The 23,571-nt window shown below is 38.3% G+C and overlaps 1 protein-coding gene across 5 annotated transcripts in view; it reads left to right on the plus strand.

Moving 5' to 3' along the window:
- The window catches only part of LOC136857330 (mitochondrial ornithine transporter 1), a 161,132-nt gene that overhangs the window by 104,528 nt on the left and 33,033 nt on the right, over positions 1 to 23,571 (plus strand). For all 5 annotated transcript variants that reach the window (XM_067135926.2, XM_067135923.2, XM_067135922.2 and 2 more), the window contains 4 exons: positions 12,471 to 12,712; positions 16,917 to 17,072; positions 19,996 to 20,176; positions 22,613 to 22,762. In XM_067135926.2, the coding sequence (XP_066992027.2) occupies positions 12,471 to 12,712; positions 16,917 to 17,072; positions 19,996 to 20,176; positions 22,613 to 22,762 (729 nt within the window). The remainder of the gene's footprint in view (positions 1 to 12,470; positions 12,713 to 16,916; positions 17,073 to 19,995; positions 20,177 to 22,612; positions 22,763 to 23,571) is intronic.

The raw sequence follows: 23,571 nt of genomic DNA on the forward strand, positions 1-23,571 counted from the left end.
ACTGGACATAAAGAAATGAAATTTTGAGGATACACTTATATTACAATGTAGGGGCTTGTTAAGGGAGGATTTTTTATATTATGTCGCTAAGGGGGTGAAAAGGGGGGTGAATTTTTAAAATGAGTGTATCTATAACACAAAACTTTAAAAGTTTACAGATGTAAAAAATGGTATTCAGAATCTCCTTTAAAAATTAAGAAACACAGATTTTTTTGTTTTCGGAAAATCCCAATAAGAAGGCTGAAAAGGGGTGAAAAATGGGTTGAATGCCTTTAATGAGGATACTTATATCTCAGAAACTGAAGATATTAAAGACCTGAAAATTGTTATTTGGGATCTCCTTTAAAAATTAAGAAACACGTTGAACTCTTTGGTCCACTATGAAGGATACCTACCTTCCTTACCTATCAGCAAAATTTCATGAGCTCTGTCTCTTGGTCGTATCGGGTTCTTCGTCACTTGCTGTGGTAAAAGGTAGGGTTCAGTAATTCTAATCTATCTACTCAAATGAAAGGTCTGTTCAAAAATATTCCTATTTATTCAAGTAATCTCTGAAGAATTAATCATTTATCATCGGTATCATTGGGATCCAATTGTGTACACTGGACACCACAATCATTTTACACAGAAGGTCAGAACACTGGTGTGAGCCTTTGACATAAGTGCCTGATGGGCATCCTTACTAGAAATCATTGTCTCAATTATTAATTAAAGAAAAGAGAGTCTGGAAATCCTTAAATTCGGCTTCCATGTGAGACTCCATGTACCATCATAGTGATTCTTTATGGTCCAGTCCTCGTAACACAAACTCTGGACTCTGGGTATAATTAAGGCAGTCCAATCGGTGTGTGCCACACAGTGGTTATACGGCATGGACCCTTAATTGAATCGATGTGACCTGCGACTATGTCATGGACCGACATCTAAACTTCTAAGTTACTTTAAAGTCATTGTGAATGATGACCACAAGGAAAATGATGCTACGGTGGCATATGGCCCTACTCTAAGTCACTGAGGTTGATGACCCCATGACCATCCAAGTTTCTAAGCTGAAGGTTAAACACAATTAAGTTACATCGGTTGATGACCAAAGTTTCCACTTTACTAACCCCAGCACATTTACTGCTCCATCAATCAAAGTTAAATAATGCAACAACAACAACAATGCTCACAATACTTTGTGGCAGTAAAATCCATTACCTTTGGTTATGCCCCCTTAATCGTTACGTTAACATTTACATACTTCCCAGAAAAATAAACTAAGATTTCCAGAATGCATCTTCAAGTTATTCGCTTGATTTAAAGTTATTTCAAAATACGTTTTCCACTGAATTTAATAATTAAATAAATTTAAATAATTTAATGAAAATCCTAATGAACAACAAATTCTATCTCCATGGACGAGTGGTTTCTTTCACAAGTCCCTACACAAGTCTTTACGTAATTCATTTTAAATCATGTTGGATGTATATCGTCGGTTGTTTATCCCTGTAGCTGGAAAAAATGTACATCACTTATTTCCAGAATTTATCTTGTTTTGTGACATCACACTTTAATTTAATCTAATACTAACCATTATTACTACTTGGATAACCCTGATAATTAAGTACAAAACCATAAGTAACTCGCCGTACAATGTAAACCGATTACGATGTAATATCTTGTCATAACATTTCCGTGAAGCTTTGTGCACCCCTCACAAACAAAATAATCATCCTTACCATTGCTCTATATTTTGGACAGCCCTGAAATTGGCTAACCTTACTCATTATACTCTAAGTTCGTGGTCACAAATGTACATTACAATCTCAATTAAACAAATTCACAGTACCCAACAACTTGCACGTTATTCCCGGATGAAAATATCAACTAGATCCAACAGTTAATGTTATCCACTGCCAAGAAATGCAATCTCGTTTCAATGCGTAACACACTCTGCACGTTCCGTTATTCTTGAGCTGCGAACTCCTATCAGCTGACGGCATTCAGACACGACCACCGCTCCGCTGTGATATGAAACATCTGTTTTCGTCTTGCCTGACTGGCTTCTAAGAATGACACCTTTAACTTCGCCGACATAATTAAACAAATACGATATTTCTGACCAACAAAATGCACATAGATATACTTCAAAATGCCCTACAATAATTGTACATGTCACAAATTAATACCGGCGTGGATTCGCTAGTTCTACATTCCATCCCAAACATTACACAAAATCTCCCTCGGGCTTATACATATCCCAGCACATTTACAGGCTTCCAATCACCTGATTCACAAATCCTATCTCAGCTCATATGACAAATCTGAACTCTCGTCTCAACTTGACGGCTCTCACTGACAAAAATCTGGAATAAAATACTTAGAATCCACGACGCATAATACGCACAAATACATTAATAATGAACACTTCTCATAATGATCTCGTATTTTCCAAACTGGATTTTCACAAAATGACTGTCAAAATTCTACTATTTTTTTATTGTCAGTCGGACACAGTTTAAATGGACATAGAATAACGTTTCACTTCATGACAGAATTCACCGCTCTACATTTCTCAACACGACAGCGCGCTTCCACTCGATTGAAAATGTGTAACCATGGATTTCTTACATCATTTTCGTCAAAATTCAAACAGAGAAATTTTACGTCAGATAAAATTATCTTAATTTGACATCACAAAATTATAGGCAATAAATTCACGGAAATGACAATCTACTCTGGACGGGATATCACTTTGAAACCCTCACTAATAACTTTTACATGTCACACGGCACTTGCAATATTTTAAAATTTATCCAAGCAGAAAATAAAACAAGTGACCTTTCGTCATATTTCTGACATTCCCCAAAAAAACATATGGGTGACCAACTGCGTCATAAAAACCCATTTCAAATGCACATAAGTTTGACATCACAAAACAAGATATAGTAGGTGGTAAGATGGCAAGGCACCTACCTTAAGTTTACGTCGGATTCCATCTTTTGGCTCACCCGTGACCTTCCGTCACTTATCTAGCCATTTTACATTTCTGGCTGTACATCATAATATTTATTTATTTATTTATTTATTTATTTATTTATTTATTTATTTATTTATTTATTTATTTATTTATTTATTTATTTATTTATTTATTTATTTTCCTGGAAATAAAACATAAAAAAAGAAATACCCTTCACATGTGTCTCCATTGATCGCACTCGACTGATGGTAGTTACTGCCCGCACACAAATTACTTTTACAACATAAATATTTTACAACTTTCTAATCTTCTGCGGTATCTTGACCGTCTTTTTTTTTTTTATCAAACTAAATCTACTTGGATATAAGTCACCAGCCACATCGGCCAAAATCTGTTCGTCAAACTTAGTCTACTTTTTGTCACTTGATTTACAGAACAGTCTAACTCTCTCGCTCAAGATTCAATAACACAATGCAGGGGTTTTATCATGGTGTCCCTTCTATATTTATAGCCATTACCCCCTCTCTCCAGGCATTTTCCCTTTGCTGCCAAGAAAATTTGCATAACTTTTTGGACTGAAATGAACTGTATTTAAAAGACTTTTGGATGTAACCATATATTTGTTAACTCACTAGCAGTAGTGATCCTGAACATTTAAAATTTATACTTATTAATTTAACTGGTTAAATGACCTCATTGGATAGGCACTATTTTCTGTCGACTTCGCGTGGGGACGCTAGACATGCGCGCCCTTTTGAAATAATCCACCAAAACGGCTTAGCAGTCTCAAATCTGTCTTGCTAAGACCAATTGTCTTATAGATAAATACAGGACCCTCATTATAATGCAATTCACCACTAATTCTTTCATTTAATTATATCTGTTCAACATAAACTTGCTTCTGTATCCTTCCACTGCTGACACGTGCGGATGACGTCACATCTCAGAGCGTGGGACGGAAAGTAACTACCTCCTTGCCACGTGTCACTCTCGTGATATCAAGAAATGTTCAGAAATGTAGTAACTTTTCATACTTAAAATTCTTAGGGCACAAAGGTCATGGGTTCAACGCATTTTTTTGTTTTTTAAATTGAAATAATGGGGAGTGAAAAGGGGGGTGAATTTTTAAAATGATTGTATCTTTATCTCAAAACATCAAAAGTATACAGATGTAAAAATTGGTATTTAGAATCTCCTTTAAAAATAAATAAACACGTATTTTTTGTTTTCTGAAAATCCCAGTAGGAGGGGTGAAAAAGAGTGAATGCCGTTAATGAGGATTTTTATATCTCAGAAACTGAAGATATTACAGACCTGAAAATTGGTATTTAGGATCTCCTTTAAAAATAAAGAAACACATTTTTTTGTTAATGGAAAGTCCAATTAATGGGGGTTAAACAGGAATGACAAATTGGGATGAATTTTTAGAATATATCAGAAACGTAATATGTTACAGACGTAAAATTTGGTATTCGGAATCTGCTGTAAAAGTAAAGAAACATAGGTGATTTGTTTTTGGAAAACCCATTTAAGGGGAACTAAAAAGGTGGTGAAATTTTAAAATGAGAATTTCTACAGTATATCTAAAAAACTTAACATGTTACAGAAGTGAAAAATGGTATTTTTTATCTCTATTAAAAATTAGGAGACGTGTATTTTTGGTTTTCGGGAAAAAACACTTGGGTGGAGGGTAAAAGTGACTGAAAATGGGGTTGAATTCTTTTAATTAGGATACTGATATCTCAAAAAGTGAAGATGTTACAGACGTGAAATTTGGTGTTTGGAATCTGCTTTAAAAGAAAAGAAACACGTATTCTCAGAAAATCCAATGAAGGGCGGGTGAAAGAATTGAAAAATTAATTGTATGAGGATACTTTCATCTAATAAAAAGTAAAGTTGTTACAGAAGTGAAAATTGTTATTTGGATCTCCTTTGAAAATAAAGAAAAACGTGTTACGGGTGGAAATCATCTTGGGGAGCAGGAGTGAAATGGAGTTGAATTCCTTTTATGAGGACACACATCTCAAAAACTGAAGATGCTAGAGTCGTGATAATTGGTATTTAGAAGATGCTTACTATAAAAAAATAGAAAATTCACTTAAATGGGGGGGGGGGGGGGGGGCAGTGTGAAAGGAGGTGAAGAAAAGTGAATTACTTTTATGGGGATATCTCAAAACTGAAGGTAACAGACGTGAACATTAGTATTTGGAATCTCCTTTAAACATAAAGAAACACACCTTCTTTTTGGGGGGGAGGGGTGAATCAACTTAACGGCGGTGGTGTGAAAAATGAGTTGAGATTAATTGATTTTACTGTTCATAATGTATTGCCTTTCATCACTGGGTTCCATGGTTCAAATCCCGGTCACTCCATGTGAGATTTGTGCTGGACAAAGCGAAGGCGGGAGAGGTTTTTCTTCAGGTACTGTGTTTTTCCCTGTTATCGTTCATTCCAGCAACACTCTCCAATATAATTTCATTTGTCATTCATTAATCATTGCCCCAGAGGAGTGTGACAGGCTTCGGCAGCCGGCACAATTCCTATCTTCGCTGCCAGATGGGGGCTTCATTCATTCCATTCCTGACCCTGTTGAATGACTGGAAACAGGCTGTGGATTTTCAATGTACTTATTTCTGATCATAAACCGATCATTTTTAATCTTTTCTGGGTTCGTTTTCAAAAGCCATCTTTTCCTTAGGAGAACATTTTTAAAATACAGTAGATTCTCCTGGCATATAAATAAAAATTTAAACACATTTGAAATAAATGATAGGAATGATATTGACCGTGCAATTGTTCACCTCTATAATAACGTCAATAATGCACGGAAGTATTTAATTCGTATCGCCAGAAATCCCACGCACTTTTCTACGCACGACAATGGTGCTGTTCACATTGTCAGCAATGACAATGGCAGCAGATGTAATTTACCACCAAGCAGCGGTCTCGCATCTTGCTGTGGGGTCCAGAAAATCAATAATAATAATAATAATAATAATAATAATAATAATAATAATAATAATAATAATAATAATAATAATAATGTTCTGAACCGTCGTCAAAATGTGTGGACCACGCTGGAAATGGGTCCTGGCCGTGTAATGACTACGAATGCAGTCCGGCTGCGGGTTCAGTACCGCCAAGGTTCCCAAGACGACACCACGCCAGATCTCCTCAAGGATTTGATCCATATTAAAAATGCTTATAGGAAAAGATGGCAAAGATTTAGGGACCCAACTGACCAGGTGGAATACCTGGACCTAGCCCGGGAAGTATGAAATTGATTGCTGGAAAGAAAGATTGAAAAATGGGAGGAACTTTGCCGTAATCTCTCAGAAAAGGAGTCAGATCGCAAATTTTGGCGGATTATATATAAAACATTAAGCATTCAATTATAAATTTCAGTATAATACCGTAGCGAAGCACGGGTATCTTGCTAGTTTTATATATATAGATAACATACCTGTAAAAAGAATACACTCTTCAACAAGGAATGACGTGATTCGTTCTTAAAAGAACATAATCAGATTCTATCAAGTCACACTCAATATTTGGAAATATTTGTTTATTTCTGTCTAAACACATGAATTTATCCGGCTCCATGGCTAAATGGTTTGTGTGCTGCCTTTTGGTCACAAGAGTTCCGGGTTTGATTCTCGGCATGTCGGGAATTTTAACCATCATTAGTTAATTCTGCTGGCAAAGCGGCTGGGTGTATGTGTCGTCTTCATCATCATTTCAGACCACGACGCGTAGGTCGCCTACGGTCCTCAAATCAAAAGACCTGCACCTGGCAAGCCAAACATGTCCTCGGACACTCCTAGCACCAAAAGCCATACGCCGTTTCATTGCATTTTACCTATGAATTTGAAATTTGGTACTTATCTTAATATAATAATAATTATAATTTCGTGTGGCTATTTCTAGCCGAGTGCAGCCCTTGTAAGGCAGACCCTCCGATGAGGGTGGGCGGCATCTGCCATTTGTAGGTAACTGCGTGTTATTGTGGTGGAGGATAGTGTTATGTGTGGTGTGTGAGTTGCAGGGATGTTGGGGACAGCACAAACACCCAGCCCCCGGACCATTGGAATTAACCAATTAAGGTTAAAATCCCCGACCCGGCCGGGAATCGAACCCGGGACCCTCTGAACCGAAGGCCAGTACTCTGACAATTCGGCCAACGAGTCGGACACTTATCTTAATGGACAATAAAGACATGAAGTGGAAGCTGTTGGAGTTAGAACAAGAGTCAGCAGCTGCTGGTCTTAAAATAAATGTTGCAAAGACAAAGGAGGTGAGAATCAAGCTCACCACATCTGGCAAGCAAATAAAAGAAGTTAGTTCCTTTGTCTACCTAGGGAGCATAATGACACAGACTGGTGGCACAGAGGAAGATGTCAAGGTTTGAATGTGGAAAGCAAACAGCTCATTAATTTTACTACACTATACACCATTTGGAAGAACAGTAACCTCTCACGAAAAATCAAGATCCGACTTTTCAGTATCAACATGAAGTCTGTTCTCCTTTATGGCTGTGAATCATGGGAAGGTTACTAAATAAATCTCACACCAACTCCAAATGTTTGTGAATTGCTGTCTGCAGCATATCATCAATATAAGATGGCCTGAATTGATCACAAACAAAAGCTTGTGGAAGGAAACCAACTAAAGACCCATTGATGTACAGAGAAGGAAAAGTGAGGATGGATAGGACACATATTATGAAAACAAGATGGGGCAGTTGAAAAGTCTGTTTGGAATGGAACCCAGTAGGAAAGAGGAAGTATGGAAGACCTAGGAGCACTTGTAAGTGAACAGTTAGAGAGAAACTGATTGAAATTGGGAAAACATGGGACGACATTAAAAACCTGGTGACAGAACGTACTGAATGGAGAGATTTCCTGGATGCCCTTTGCTCCACAAGGAGAAATATGCATTGGTGTATAATAATTAATATATTTGTCATCGTATTATGTTTGATTAACGAAGGCAGTGGACATGGATTTTGCTTCATCAATCAAGCTCTCTCTGTAGTCTGCTACAACTGTCAGAGTTCATCTGTCTCTCTTAGACACTTTCACCAATTATCACAGTGGTAGGGGATAGCCAGAGCATTGGCCAGACTTGGTTGAGCTCACGTGCTCCAAGAGTGTGTGAGTTCTGGTCACTGCTGGTGTAGTGTTTGATGTAACTCTCAAACAAGACTATCAGTATAGAGTGCGTACTCAAGGTCATTCTATGTCATCATCAGCTAACTGCTCTGAGCTATCCAACTTTTTTCAGAAGTCTGTATTATTAATAATAATGAGATGGTGTTTTACTTGTTTGTTTGTTTGTTTGTTTGTTTGTTTGTTTGTTTGTTTGTTTGTTTGTTTGTTTCAGACAGGCTCAAAAACTATTGGACTGATTGAGCTGAAATTTGGTTAGGATGTACACTCACTGGCAAAGAAATTGAAACACTACATATTCCAGACAAAATTCAATGTTAGTCCATTTGAAACTTTGTATAAATGTTATGACTACAACAATAGGGCATTGTATCATAAGTTAATTAGCCCATTTGAGAAGTTTCAGCACAATAATTGTAAAACATTATTGATTGTGACAGTCTCAACACTAATATACTGTTTCCTGCCTTTGGACAAAAATAACTACAAACAGCTTTCTTAAAGTTTATTGCTGTGAATTCTCGTGCCTTATATTTTTGTGGACGTTACAACTTGTCTACATCAGTTAGTCTCACTTCTAAGTCAGGTCATAATGGCTTTGTCACCTGAAAACGCAGCAAAGGCTGTGGCATCATTAGTGGAGGATGGGTACAGTATACACTATTTAACAGACGTTATACTGCAGGCACGTCTTGTTCTAAGGTGTACAGAACTGTTAAAAGGTACAGAGAGGACAATATCTATAATACGAAGCCCAGTTTTGTTCATAGAAGAAGCATTACCAAGCACGATGATTGCTTTCTCGTAATGCAAATCCTTCGCGATCCTCATACAATAGCTGTGTGGGCCAGAAATCATTTGCAGCAAGTACGGGGCACAAACAACAGCGAAGATCAGTAAGAAGGAGGTTTTACAAAGCAGATTTGAAGTCCAAGAGGTCTGCCACAGGAGCAGTGGGACTCAGTGCTGTTTACGGTTAAATCTAGATTCTGTTTGAGGGCACCAGATGGAAGGGCAAGAGTATGGACAAGGTTTGGGAAACGTTATTCATCTTGTACATTCTCTGCAAGAACACCATTCCATGGAGGCTCTGTGATATTAAGTTAATCGAAAGAGTGCAAAAACGTTTTGTAAGATTCCTTCATCACCAAACACATGGCTTGTACCCATTTATGCTGCCATACAAAAATTTACTAACCAGTGTCGGAATGACCTGCCTTGAAATTCAGTGAAAAATAATCAATGCCAAGTACCTGCATAAATTATTAAACAGTAAAATAGATACAGTATATTTACTGTCCCTATTGAATTTTCGAGTACCTCGCTTGCACTCAAGAGAACGCAGCACGTTTAGGAATGAAAGAGCTCTGACGACCACCCACCACCATCCACCACTCTATAGGTTATAGCAACTATAATTAAGTGGTTAACATAGACAATAACTTGGACTTCGACATGTCAATATCCGTATTCATAAAACGTTTTGCAGCTACACTGCCACAACACTAAGAATTAACATCCCACTGAAAGCTGTCAGAAAGTTATTGTAGGTACCGAATAATTGAATAACTGAATGAATAATTTAGTTATTAAGAATTGTATTTTCAGTTATTAAGATACTTTTATCAATGTAATTGATAATTTAGTTATTAAGAATTGTATTTTTATTTTTTAAGATCGAAGACTTTGTCTCAATGTAATTTAATATGTACTTTAAAGATTTTAAACCGGCAATTAAATAAACAATGATCTGGGCTGGGATTACCACTGATGCGCGCACAGAGCTAGTATTTGTCGAGAATGGAAGTCTGACAGCCCACTGATACATCGAGGAGATTTTAGTGGATCATGTGGTGCCTTTTGAACCTGTCATTGGCGAGAACTTTATCCCGATGCATGCTTGCCCGCTCGTTGCAGTTTGTGTACGCGAGTACCTGGATGAAGTTGCATGGTGTGCCCTGTTCGTAGTCCCGACCTATACCCGATGGAGCATGTCTGGGATATGCTTGGGAGACGTGCTAAGAGTCGTTCCCCTGACACACTGGCTCAACTTCGGGCTGTGCTCCAGGCAGAATAGGACCTCATACCACTAGAGAACATTCGAGATTGCATCCTGAGCATGCCTGATAGAATCACAACTGCGGCTAGAGGACTGTAACTGCCGTTACTGAGGCAATGGAAATGTGTTGAAAACATGTGGAGAAATGGACTGCATGTGAAACTGTGTAGAGCTCAAGGTTTCGACATTTCCATATTCGTGTTGGTGGACTGTTGTGATTGTCTCGATCAATAATGTTCCTCAATTATTGGTCTGAAACTTTTGAAATGGGCTGTGTAATTTTAAATACAGTGCCATGTTGTTGTAATGTCATAATATTTGATTTTTACTAGATTTCAAATGGGCTAACATTAAATTTTGTCTGAAATACGCAGTGTTTCGCTATTTTTGGTGGTGAGTGTAGCTTGAAATATTTGGGTCACCCAAGGGATACTTTTGATTTTTGTGTATTTCACAACCCCTGTTGGTGGGGGACGCAGATGAAGGATAAACCCACAGTATCTCGTACCTGTCGTAAGAGGCGGCTGAAGGGGGCGTCCAACAGATGATGGAATTTGAACCATGATATTACCTGTGATTAGTACCATCACACGAGGAACACCCTGGGTCGACTTTACTTGCGATTAGTACCACTATGTGAGGAACACCATTGTTTTCTGTGTAGTATCATGGGGGGTGGGGGGTGGGGAGGTGGGTGGATCACTATGGGTTTACAGCATCTGTGATTAGTACCACTATATGTGGAATACCATGGATTTATATTACCTGTGATTAGTACCACTATATGAAGAACAACAGAAGTCTGCGAGAAACCTGTGATTAGTACCAGTATATGAGAAACACCATGGGTCTGCGTTACCTGTTATTAGTACCATTATGTGAGGAACACCATGGGTTTGGGAGTTGCCTGTGATTGGTACCACTATATGATTCAACACCATGGGTCTACATTGGCTATGATTAGTATCATGGGTCTCGGCAGCGCCTCTGATTACTGTACTGCCACTATGTGAGGAACACCAATTTTCTTGCTTTGAGAGCTTTTATTTCTTCTCCCAGTAATAAACTTTGCATCGGTTAGATGGGCAGCCGATTGTTTCCTTTGCTTAGGCCTACCAATGCGCTGGAGTTGTTCTCGTCAGATTTTTGCATGATTTGTACCTCATTAGCCCTACTTAGGGTCAATGTAGAAGGTCCTGGATTATCTTGAGAGACTGCAATGGATAAAAGAGACAGGTCTGTTGAAGGAACTGCATTGTATGAGATACTAAAGGCATGATTAGGGATGGCATTTCTGTTTAGAGGAAAACCACCTGTAGCTCTAAAACGGGACGTGCCAATCAGTGGAATTGTAGCTCGAGACTAGGCTCTATTCAGAAGCGAACCAAACTGAAGCCATTTTGATTGGGTGATCTGGATGATTTTGAATAAAAGTTTCACAAGCCTGGTAGAAATAAGACTTCAGAGGCTTAAAAAATCCACGATCTAATGATGGCTGCAGGAAGTAAATTTTGTGTCTTGATGGACAAAGTAACATAATATCATTCAGCACTGTAAAATTAAGCATTTCAGCAGAGTTCATGTGGGATGTGTGTCCATCTAATATAAGAAGTACTTTGCCAAAGGGTTTTCGGGGAGCAAAATGATTCCTTAGCCAGTCCATAAAGATTTCAGAATTCACGTACGCCAATTTTGGGCTCATAGTAAACACTGAACCAGGTGGCATGGCATCTTCAAATTCACACTTATTATTCTTACCTTTGAATATGCAATACAGTGGAAGAAAATTGCCTTGGGCATTGCAACAAGCAATTAAGGATATTGTTTCTCCTTTCTCTCCAGAAGTCAAAACTTGAATATCTTTGCTCCCCTTAATGGCAACAACTTTGCCTGACTTGTTTAACTATAGGCTGGTTTCATCTATGTTGAAAATATGTCCCGGTTTCCCCCACAGTTCATTTTCCTCAATTGATTTTATTAATAAATCAAAATAATCATCAGCTTCTTCAAGTTCTGATGCAAAGAATTATTGAAATTAGGTAGCAAATTGAACAAGAATCCTTTAAATGGGTATCACCTGACGTGGAAGATGAAATGCGTGAATTTTTGGGTGGAAAAACTATTGGTTTTAGCTGTTAAATCCAAGAAATGAGAATAACATATATTGTAATTTAAACAAAGAAAGAACAAACAAACAAACAAGCTAACAGTTATTGAAAGAATATTAAAAAATAAATATTCTGAAATATGCTATACTGATTATTTTTATATGATTTTTCAGGTGGTGTGGCAATGGTGTTGGTTGGTCAGCCATTGGATACTGTGAAGGTGAAGATGCAAACATTTCCTGCTCTATATCAAGGAATGGCACACTGCTTTCAACAGACTTTAAAAAAGGAAGGAATAGCTCGAGGACTGTATGCAGGCACTGTACCGTCAATAATCGCTAATGTGGCAGAAAACTCTGTGCTGTTTACTGGGTATGGAGCCTGTCAAAAGATTGTAGCGAATATTACTTCACAGGTGCGTATCTGTGACACCAGTCATTTTCCTAGAACGTCTTGCCACCCTTCTCAATTCCCTCCTCACATATTGCCTTCTGGTTTCAATTGAATGTCACTTTGCTTTACACATACATTTACGATAACAGCTTAAGTCCCTTTATGCCGCACCTACACAGATAGGTCTTCTGGTGACGATGAAATAGTAGAGGGCTAGTATTGGGTAGGAAGCAACCGTGGCCTTATTTAAGGTATAGCCCCAGCATTTGCCTGGTGTGAAAATGGGAAACCAGGGAAAACCATCTTCAGGGCTGCCGACAGTGGTGTTTGAACCCACCATCTCCCGAATGCAAGCTGATAGCTGTGTGACCCAAACTGCACAGCCACTTGCTTGGTCTTCTGATCCCTCTCAGAAACTGTGTGAAATAATTTATGTCTAAGTTGCCAGGCCTGAACTGTCCACTTTCATACTGTTTCAATGGACTTTTTGTCAGTGTGTAGTTTCCAATTGCTATCCAGTCTATATAAAAGTACCACATGAGATTTTTGAACAGCTTGTTTACCAACACTGAGTAGTTGAAGGATGGAAGTTAAACCTTCTGGAATGATTGTAGAATGGAAGTTTGTTCGAGGTATCTCCTTTTTTCTTTTTTTTCTTACAGCATCAATGAGGTGAGCACTAGTGATGGGACATTCGATTCATTTTACTGAATCGATTCATTTGATTCCGTTCACGTTACTGAATCGATACAGTGATCCGATTCACGGCTCATTGGTCACCGCTCCTACTGCATCTGTGTAGTATGTGCTGGTAAGACAGCAGCAACAGCATTCAGTGCTCGCAGCTGCCATCTGGTCTTCATACTATGAACTCCTTTCTTAGAAAAAATGCTAGTTATTCTAATACATCGAAGGTTTCCGGCGACGCAGGGTGGGGAAAGGTTAGGAAGGTAGCAGCCATGGCCTGAATTAAGGTACAGTCCCAGCATTTCCTGATGTGAAAATGGGGAAAACTACGGAAAAACCATCTTAATGGCTGCCGACGGTGGGATTCAAACCCACCATCCCCCGAATGCAAGCGCATAGCCACGCGATATTAACCGCACGACAACTCGCTCAGTCTTTTTTTTAAAAAAAGTATTTTTCTATCAGCTGAGGATTTTTTTTAAATCGTCATATTTTGTATAGGCTACCCGAGATGTACAGTAGCCCCCTGGTTTTCTGATTCAACATACTGTTATTGCGTCTGTCCACATATGATTGAAGTCTTGTGCAACGATGTGACATATGAACTGAGAGAATACTGTGCCGTTCTTCCCAATATAAAACAGGTACTTTTGAGTGGCCATGACTCATAGTCATAGGGCAGGCTAGAGTCGAGTTTAACTGTCAAATGTCAACTAAGTTATAATACTAAGATTCATTAAACTAATAAATAGTATAACCTAATATCCTACCTACTTACTAGCTACTTCAGAATTATGTTGTGACTACCTTTTTAACACTGCAAATAAATCCATCTATTATTTAAACCTCCCTGTAAGAAGAGGACAGTGAATGCAAATGGGTATTATTTTCAAATGAGCTGAGCTCGAGAGTCCATTATAGCATACGATTCTTTCAGTCTAGCATGGCTCACTGTATGTCTCGCTGCAGCGGAAGCTCGGCTCTCCGCGTGTCCAGTGAGCCGATAAGGAGCCGTGTGTATCATGTGTCTCACTGAGCCACGCTCGTTCACGATTCTTTCGATGTGCCATGATACACTGTCTCGCTGCAGCGGAAGCTCGGCTCCCCGTCAACGTCCAGTGAGTGCGCCACTCAGCACTGTCCACTGGGAGTAAGCTGAATCGTGTGCCATGAGCTCGCCTTTCCTGTGAATCGATTCACTCGGACACTTGAATGAATCGATACACTGCTTCAAATCATGCATTCAGTAGCCAACACTAGTGAGCACCAGCAGTAACTTCTTCTGCAGCAGAACTGGCTGGCAACCCTACATGGTGTCTTATCAGACTAACATCAAATCTGCCACCATGTGAAAGCAGATAAAAAGCCCATTTGGAAAGTTGTTGTCTGACAATGTTTTCCTTTAAAAGGTAGGATAGGGAGAAAGTTTGGCACCATCTGCTGTAGGTGGTGGTGGTGGTGGTGGTGGTGGTGGTGGTGGTGGTGGTGGTGGTGGTGGTGGAATGTTTTAAACAGTTGTCTAGTTTCCACTCTTAATGGTGTGCTTTCTCATTTTGGTTCAGTAAAGAAACTGTGATGATACTAAGACCTGGGAAGTTCTGTCCTTCTCCGTCAATGGCTCTTCAAATCATGGTATTGCAATGTTTTAAATTGGCTGAAGGCTGGAATTTACTTCAATACCCAGCATAATCCAACCTTCTAGAGATGTAAATATTCATGTATTGTAATCGAAATCAACTTCTAGCGTATTAGGTCGTGTTATGTACATGTAGTACATGTTGAAGAGATGTTAAGTACAGGACAAAAATGGCCAACCGGACACCAGTGGGATCCGAACCCACAAACTCCTGATTTTGCGTCGGTTGCTCTACCATTTGAGCTATGGTGGCCTAGGTCATCTTTGTTCTGCTGGAAAGGATCTAAGCTACAGGTCTGGCACTACTGCTATCACACTGTAGAGTGTTTATAATCATTAAAGAAACTTAATCTTGATACAAGTTAACCAGATGTCGGTCAGTTATTTGGGATTGGTGATCCGGCTGTGGGCATGAAACCTTCGTGGCCAACCTTGGGAATGCTGTTATTCATTGTCTTATCACTGCATTGTGCTTGATGCCTTCTGAACAGATACATCAGTTTTGCCTTTACAGTCCTCATATCTAAGGGGAGTGTATTTTATTAACCTCTGTATAAATATATAAATACATAATCTGTAATAATTCACAGAACCAATCCTATTGATAGTAACGATTTTAAATGGCAATAGTATTAAAATTTAGATAACCTATTTTGTAGCCTCTGTATATATCACCTGTCAATAATCATGTTAAAATGGTGTATTTTTTTCCCTCCCTTCTAATCAGCTTCTTTCAGTAATATTCAAAAGAGATTGGACTGTGTCATGTTGATTCTGAATCTATGTTAAACTAAAGATGTTAGTAGCAGCTCGCGGGATGAACCAAAGAAAAAGCTCTTTTGGAAGCAGGGATTCTGCTCCCTCCATCCTCCAGTCGAATTAAGAACTGGTGTTGGTCTTCTTGCTAACAATACATCTCTTATTTTTTTCTTCTTCATTTTATCACAAAAATGGTGACGGTAATACAGTACACATACTACATCATTTTGTGGATTCATTTCACATCCAAGATATATTAATAATAAACTACCACTTATAGCAAGGACTAGTTAAGTTATTCTTTCTTTTAACTTCACTGTGCAGTAGCTAATTTTAACATATACACATAAATACAAAACTAACTGCTGTGCTTGAAAGAAAATTACAGGCTGAAAGTACTGGAGGTAAAATGAGATATATACTATAAGAAAGGGAAAAGGGATGGCTTTAAATTTACTGTTAATTCACGTTTGGCTTTGTCTGTGAACCAGCCTGTGAAAGGCAGCTACAGTGTGCTTCTGAATCTTCCAGAAAAATGTAGAAAAGAGATGCACTTCGACTTGAAACTCGTTTTAGTCTTGCATAAACTCTACTTGGTTATCATGGCAACCAGTTGGAAACGTGCAGCTATCCATTATGGTTTTGTAAAGGTGGTGGTGGTGAAGAGGAAGTACAACTAGGTAATCATACTCTATATAACACTATCAGAGAGAAAAGATGGAAGGAATCCAACGCTATAAAAAAATGAAGGTATCAGCCAAAGAAAGGCAAGGGCAGAAGAGCTTCAGCCTACCAGAAAGTTCCAACAATACAGTAGTGGACCCTATTACATCCTCTTCCTAGTGGTGTCCTTAGCCTTAGTAGCTCCGACTGAGCACTGTGTAGAAAGAAAAATAGTAACTTGTCACATTCTCCCAGTACAGATATTTGGACAGTGAAATAAGGAATTTAGAAATTATGTGGAACAACATTTCGTATTTAAATATTTATCAGTAGCTGAAGTGGTGCTTCCTTAGCTTCACCCCAGCAGCTGCCACTGAAAGATTTGCACACAGAGGTGCAAATTATGTTACTTGCTGCATTAGCTAATATAGTGCCTGTCCATCTTCAGTGTAATGTGAAAGTTTATTTTATTTGTATGCAGAGAACAGAAGATTTGGGAATTGTGGCAAATGGAACTGCTGGCTTCTTTGCTGCATTCTTCTCCTCCTTCACCCTATGTCCAACTGAGCTTATAAAATGTCAGCTTCAGGCCATGAGAGAAATGCAGATGAGATCATTAGAACCTGGTCAAAATGTGGTGAGTATTTATGATACCTTGGCAAAGTGTTTTCTGTTGTGCATTAAAATCCTGTCATTGACTAGTAATTGCATATTCTTGAATACGTATTATTGTAAGGAGTAGGACCAAGAAATTTCCCACCAAGAAAAGTTGTGTCCCTCTCAGCTTACATCTTAATAATTAATGGAGTGGGGAGATATGTCAAAAACCGTCATGTATCATTTCTCTTATTTGTCTCTATTTTCACAATTGCCTTTTTTTGGTAAGGGTTCATATTTCCATTCTAAAATCATCATCATCATTATCATCGTCATAGTCATCATTTCACCTTTTCATTTGACACCGTTGTCCTCTGCTGTTCTTCGCAGAGTCCATCCATCATAATCTTGGTATTCCTCGTCCTCCCTTCCCTATCGTCTGTCTTTCCAGTGCGTGTCTTGGCAGTCTTTCTTCTTTCATTCGCTGAGTCATACGTTAGGGACACACTACATTTCATTAATAATGACCAGACACGTGCGGTACTGGGGAAAAACCTCAGCATCTGTGCAGAAACCATTCAACAACTTCCCCCATGAGCTTGGGAAACTGTACAAAGGGGGATGAAGGATCCTTGAAGGAGACAATGAAAATCCGGCAGGACATTATGGTATTACATGTTATAATTCTCATGTTTTGGTCCGTATTGAAACGTACAATGAAGTCAAATAAATATTAAAATTTATTTATTCCACCTATTCAATACATAAATAGAGATTTTAATTAAGAAATTAAATCTTGAATAAAATTATAGAGACATGTTTTGCCCTTTAATTAAGGGCATCTTCAGCCTTAATCTCAATCTGAAAGATAATTAATCAGGTACCTGATTGTATTAAAATTACATATGAAAGTGAGGATGATGGAAATGTGCTTCAAATGGTGAGCAAATGGTTAACAATAGTTATGATATTCTTAAAATGAAGCCTTAGTAAAGTCTTAAAAAACAAATAGTCGTAAATTTATACACTTTCTTGAATGTCCTTGTTTAAAAATTGGTAACAAATTGTATACTGGTAATTTTATAAGAACGTAAATTGTTACGTTAAACCTTGTAAAGTGGCGCCCTGTGGAGGGTGAGGGCGTTAGAATAATGATAAAAGAAAAAATGTAGTTGATAATTCCAAATGGAGTATTAAAACGTATTAAAGCTAGTAAAGAGACGTTACCGTTGCTCACTTCAAGTGAAGTTTATAATAAAATTGTTACGCTGGAACAAGTAAAGTGGTGCCTTGTGATGGTTGAGGGTGTTAAATAAAATTATCGGGTTTTGAACAGTTCAAGCATCAGGATAATGATGAAGAATGTAGTTAATAACTCTGAGTGGAGTTTAAACACAATTTTTTAAAATTAGTAAAGAGACGTTTCTGCTGCTTAGAACAAGTGGGGTTTATAATAATATAAAAATGGTTAGACTGACAAGAGGGAGACTGAATGTCTGTATGCTATATATGTGCGATTAGGAGCGCGCAGCTGTGAGCTCGCATCCAGGAGATAGTGGGTTCGAAACCCACTGTCAGCAGCCCTGAAGATGGTTTTCCGTAGCTTCCCATTTTCACACCAGGCAAATGCCGTTGCTGTACCTTAATTAAGGCCACGGCCACTTCCTTCCCATTCTTAGCCTTTCCCGTCCCATTGTCGCCATAAGACGGAGCGACATAAAGCAAAATAGCTCTATATGTCTTTTTAATAATTGGCTCTACATTGCACCGACACAGAGAGATCTTATGGTGATGATGGGATAGGAAAGGGCTAGGGGTTGGAAGGAAGCGATTGTGGCCTTAATTCAGGTACAGCCCAGCATTTGCCTGGTTTGAAAATGGGAAACCATGGAAAATCATCTTCAAGACTGCTGACAGTAAGATTTGAACCCACTATCTCCCGAGTGCAAGCTCGCAGCTGCATTTATGGTTGAAAATAATGGCAAGAAGCTGGCAATACTGTGAAAATGGCAAAAAAATTGCTGAAAAAAATGTTCACTTGAAATGAGCAAATGACAAAATGCTCAAACACTTACACAAAGTAAATTTATGCTGGAAAATGTTGAGCTAAGCAGCTTGAAATGAACATGTGGATGATGGTACTTTTACACTGAAAATTTTGAATTAATCATCTTGGAAGATATAAACTGATTTGGAGGTTGGTTGTAAAACTGTACAGCCCCCCCCACAACAAGATTTCTGATCTTCCATGCAGCAAGGTTAATACTTGGCCTATTTTGACATAGTTAATTTGCTGATTTAAATCATTTTTGAAATTTTGATGCTGCTGGCTGAAGTTTGCATAGTGATGCAGAATAAGATGGAAGGGCCTGGGTCAAGCGATGATCACAAGACTGCTAAGAGCGGTGCATGAGGAAGCTGGCTTGCTGATAGAAAGTGGTGCATGAATGTCTTCAATTTTCCTGTGTTTATCCATCTTGAAAGATCTTCAATACTGATGTGGCAAGTGTGGGGTGAGAAGAAACCTGGAAAAGCACCTTTATCTTTTTGTCTCTTCCACTTTCCTCTATTAATATGTTTCTTTTTTTTTTTCCGTATCCCACTCTTCCCATATCGAACATGACCTTCCAGGATGGTCCCTCATTGAGTATTAAATGAGCTAGTCAGCATCTGATTAGAAATAAATAGAGAAGATTGGGATTGATGAGAAGGGAGCCTAAATATTTGAAGATGGCTGATTATAAAGATGTGGAAATTGTCTTTGTCCCTTTGTGTTTTCATGTTTATCCTTGTCTCCTTTTCTGCTGCGCCCTCTTCTGATACTGATCTGTCATTTTGTCTATCTTATCACATGTTCCTATCATTCTGTATAGGGCTTTAGAGCTTTTGTTAATCAATATTTGGTTTCCATTATAATATTGCAGCCCACTAAATGGTGTTTTTTTTTTTTAATATTGCATTAGGTAAAATTAGGTCCTTATTCATTGACCCAAAAGATCATCCAACAGGAAGGAATTCCAGGATTATTCAGAGGTTTAACTTCCACACTTGCTCGGGAGATGCCTGGGTACTTCTTCTTCTTTGGTGGCTATGAGGGCACTAGAGAATTGCTTACACCTCCTGGAAAAACTAAAGATGAAATTGGTAAGTTATTCATGTTTCTGAAGTTCCTTGGTGTTCTTCTCAAACTTTTTTTTTTCCCATGAAGTAACTTTTGTTTTCCCCACCCACGTTATCTCAGGCTTGGTTTCTCAAACTTTTTCGCTCCCGCTCCCCTCCTAGCCATTCGATGTGAAAGTGTCTCAACAAAGACAGACTTTCGCCCTGAATTTTCGATGCAGTGATTTCATCCTGTTTTTGAAATGTTACAAAAACAATATTTTATAAACTAAGAGGTCTGCAACCTCACTATGTGCACTTATTGTTCATTTCCATCTGTATCATTTGGTTTCATTTCTGTTCTTCTTAGGTAACACAGTTTTAAGTTTCAATTGTTTTGTATTAACCCCTGTTTTCACTGTATTTTATCGCAGCGAGTTGTTTTTAGCTCCACATGATGATGTAAATATTGTATATTGTGCCAATTTTGTTTCCGTCATGTCTCTCTTTTGTTTTTTCATTTGTTCCTTCATTATGTTTTTTGGAATTTTTTAGCTTGTATTATGTAAATTATTTCAACCCCTCCCCTTTTTTTCACTGAAGATGGCCCAAAACGAGCTGAAACATGTTTGAATTTGTTTACTCCATCTAATGATGGAATTATATGATGTATTGAATTAAGAGGATACACTCAATTTTTTACCTTTGTAAATTGTTCCCACCTGTTTGTACCAGCAGTCATTCTTGCTGCTTTCATGTCTGTTACTTCTAACTTATGAATAAGATATCCTGAATTTACCTAGATTTAGCAATGGAACGGATGGTGTCTAGTTCTTTCTTTAAGTTTGCTTTTGACATTGGTATTTTAAATGCGCGGTTGACCATGCTGTTATAGGTAGCGCATTTGTGTGTATGTGGGTGTGTGGAATCCTGTCTTATGGTTATTGCAGTTTGTGTGGGTTTTCTATAAACACTGTATGTTAGGGAAGATGGGAGCCTGTTTATTGTAAGGTCTAGAAAGTTAATTTTGTTTGTTGGATTCCGACTCGAGGGTAAATTTAATATCTGGATCTATTTTGTTAAGGTTGTCAAGGGTGGTGTTAGCACTAGTAGTCCTATCATCAAGTATTACCAAAGTGTCATCGACGTATCTAGACCAAAATATTATCGATTATTGTATGTTCTAAGGAGTCTAGATATATTTCCCCCAACCACCTTTACCCGTAAACCTGCTTCAGTTGTCAACTCCTCTCCATAGTGTAAACTTTCCAGCACGCTGCAGCAAGGTGAGTCTCCATCCTTTGATTTTCTACATCCATGCTTCATTTGACTTGCCCTCTACAGAACTCCAGACTCAAATCAGTTCTCTGTTTTCTCTAGGTTTTACGTTCCGCTTGAACCGAGGAACCTCGGTCCTACACAATACAATAGGACTTACATGTACATTCTAATGCCCTAAGAAGACCATGCTACCAGCAGTGATCAGACTATTCCTCAGTACCTATTATGAATAAGATTTTAATGTGTTCACAAAAACTTTTATTACATCATAGCAAAAAACACAGAAAGTGCCTCAGGTCAAGACTGATACGCCGCTAACGCGTAGCTATCTTTAGACATTTTACACGAACTATTTTAAATGTGACATTATATGAATTTTATTTAATCTGTGTGCCTTGTTTCTATATGCAATATCTATTCACTTGCTTGGTTTATATATGGCTGATGATGACATTGTGTACGTGTCGAAACCGGTACCATTATAATTAAAATGTTGTAACATAACCTATGTGCAACAGTTATGTATTGAAAAGGTGGATTCCATTATATTAAATTGCTTTTGTGAATATTGTTGATCGCAACTGCAAGCTCACTGCTTTAGCTTTGCTGCACCTTGATTCAATCTCACTTACTATACTACCATGCTGGGGGAATACACATCCTAAATACTTGAAATTATCTACCCGTTCCAGATTCGCATTCCCAACCTGATATCCAATCTTCTTCTGTTTCTTCCGTACTGACATCGCTGTAGTCTTGGAAAAGCTAATTTTCATATCATACTCATTGCACCTACTTGCAGGTTCTAAAATATTAGATTGCAGGCTTACCACATTCCCACGTAACTGAATCCCTCGCTCCCATTTTATAATCGAACCTGTATGCTATGAACAACGAAGATGAAAGATTACAGCCTTGTAAGTACCTTGAACCAAGATCTCATTCTAGTATAAATTCTCACTGTGTGCCAGTTGTTGTCAACATAAATGCCTTTCATTGCTTCTAATAATCTACCTTTAATTCCAGAATTCCTCTGTATGGCTAACATCTTTCCCTTTGGCACTCTTTTTCATTATGCCTCCTCTAGATTTGCAGAACATTTTTCAATTACCTGCCACATACTGAAAATCTGATCCCAACATCTCTTCTGGGGTCTGAAACCACTCTAAGGAGAACTAAATGTATATTGTTATGTTTCAGGCCCATTTCGTACTATGATAGCAGGAGCAGTGGGAGGAATGATCTTCTGGACTATCATATTTCCTGTGGATGTGGTAAAGTCCCGCATACAAGTAGAGGGTCTGCGAGATAGTATGACTTCCGTGTTGTTGCGAATATTCAGACAAGAGGGTGAGCTTCTCCTTAGATATTACAGCTGTTTAATTCTTGTCATCATTTGCATGTGAATTCTTGAGCAGATTTTATTTTATTATTGGACAACATACCCTGCAAAATGCAAAATATGTAGAAAAATCACTCTGATGTCCAAAAACAACTTTGTTCTATATACAGTATGCATTTGTGTAAAGTTTAGTGGATAAAAGTGTCTTTTTTTTTTTTTTTCACGCTCCCATTTTCTGCCTTCACCTTTCACACAATGCATACGAGTTGAGAAAATTCCTGTTTGCCTGGCTGAGCATTGTGGACAGGTCCCAAGTTATCTCATGTTAGTCGCAGGCTGAATGTTAGTGCCATTTTTGGGATAGATCATCGAATCATCGAATTCTGTTGTGGATGATATTGCACAGTAGATAGTCACATTTCTTTTTGATTATTCATTTTTTAAGTTTTTGTTTGGATTTCCTGACAATGTTTAAAGAGCCATGCAGTCGGCAAGATGGCGGTACCCATTGAACGTACGTGTTTAGATAGGGATGAAATTATGTGCTGGTACAGGTTTAGACTGTTCAAATGATGATGAATATTTAGAGTTTGATGATGAAAGATCATCTAGTGCAAGTTTTTCAGGTGAAGATGAGGATACAGTCTTAAGCAGACCCTACACGGTCAGTAATACTGTCAGTACCGAAAAATATTGACAGTAATACTGACCGCGTGTGGACTGGAATGATGGAATGAAGGCCAGTACTGAAGCAGATCCGGATTTCCTGATCTGCGAGCATCAGTACTGTAGAGTGGTGGGGATACTGACAGTTATA

This window comes from Anabrus simplex, chromosome 1 (genome assembly GCF_040414725.1).
Source record: "Anabrus simplex isolate iqAnaSimp1 chromosome 1, ASM4041472v1, whole genome shotgun sequence".
NCBI lineage: Eukaryota > Metazoa > Arthropoda > Insecta > Orthoptera > Tettigoniidae > Anabrus > Anabrus simplex.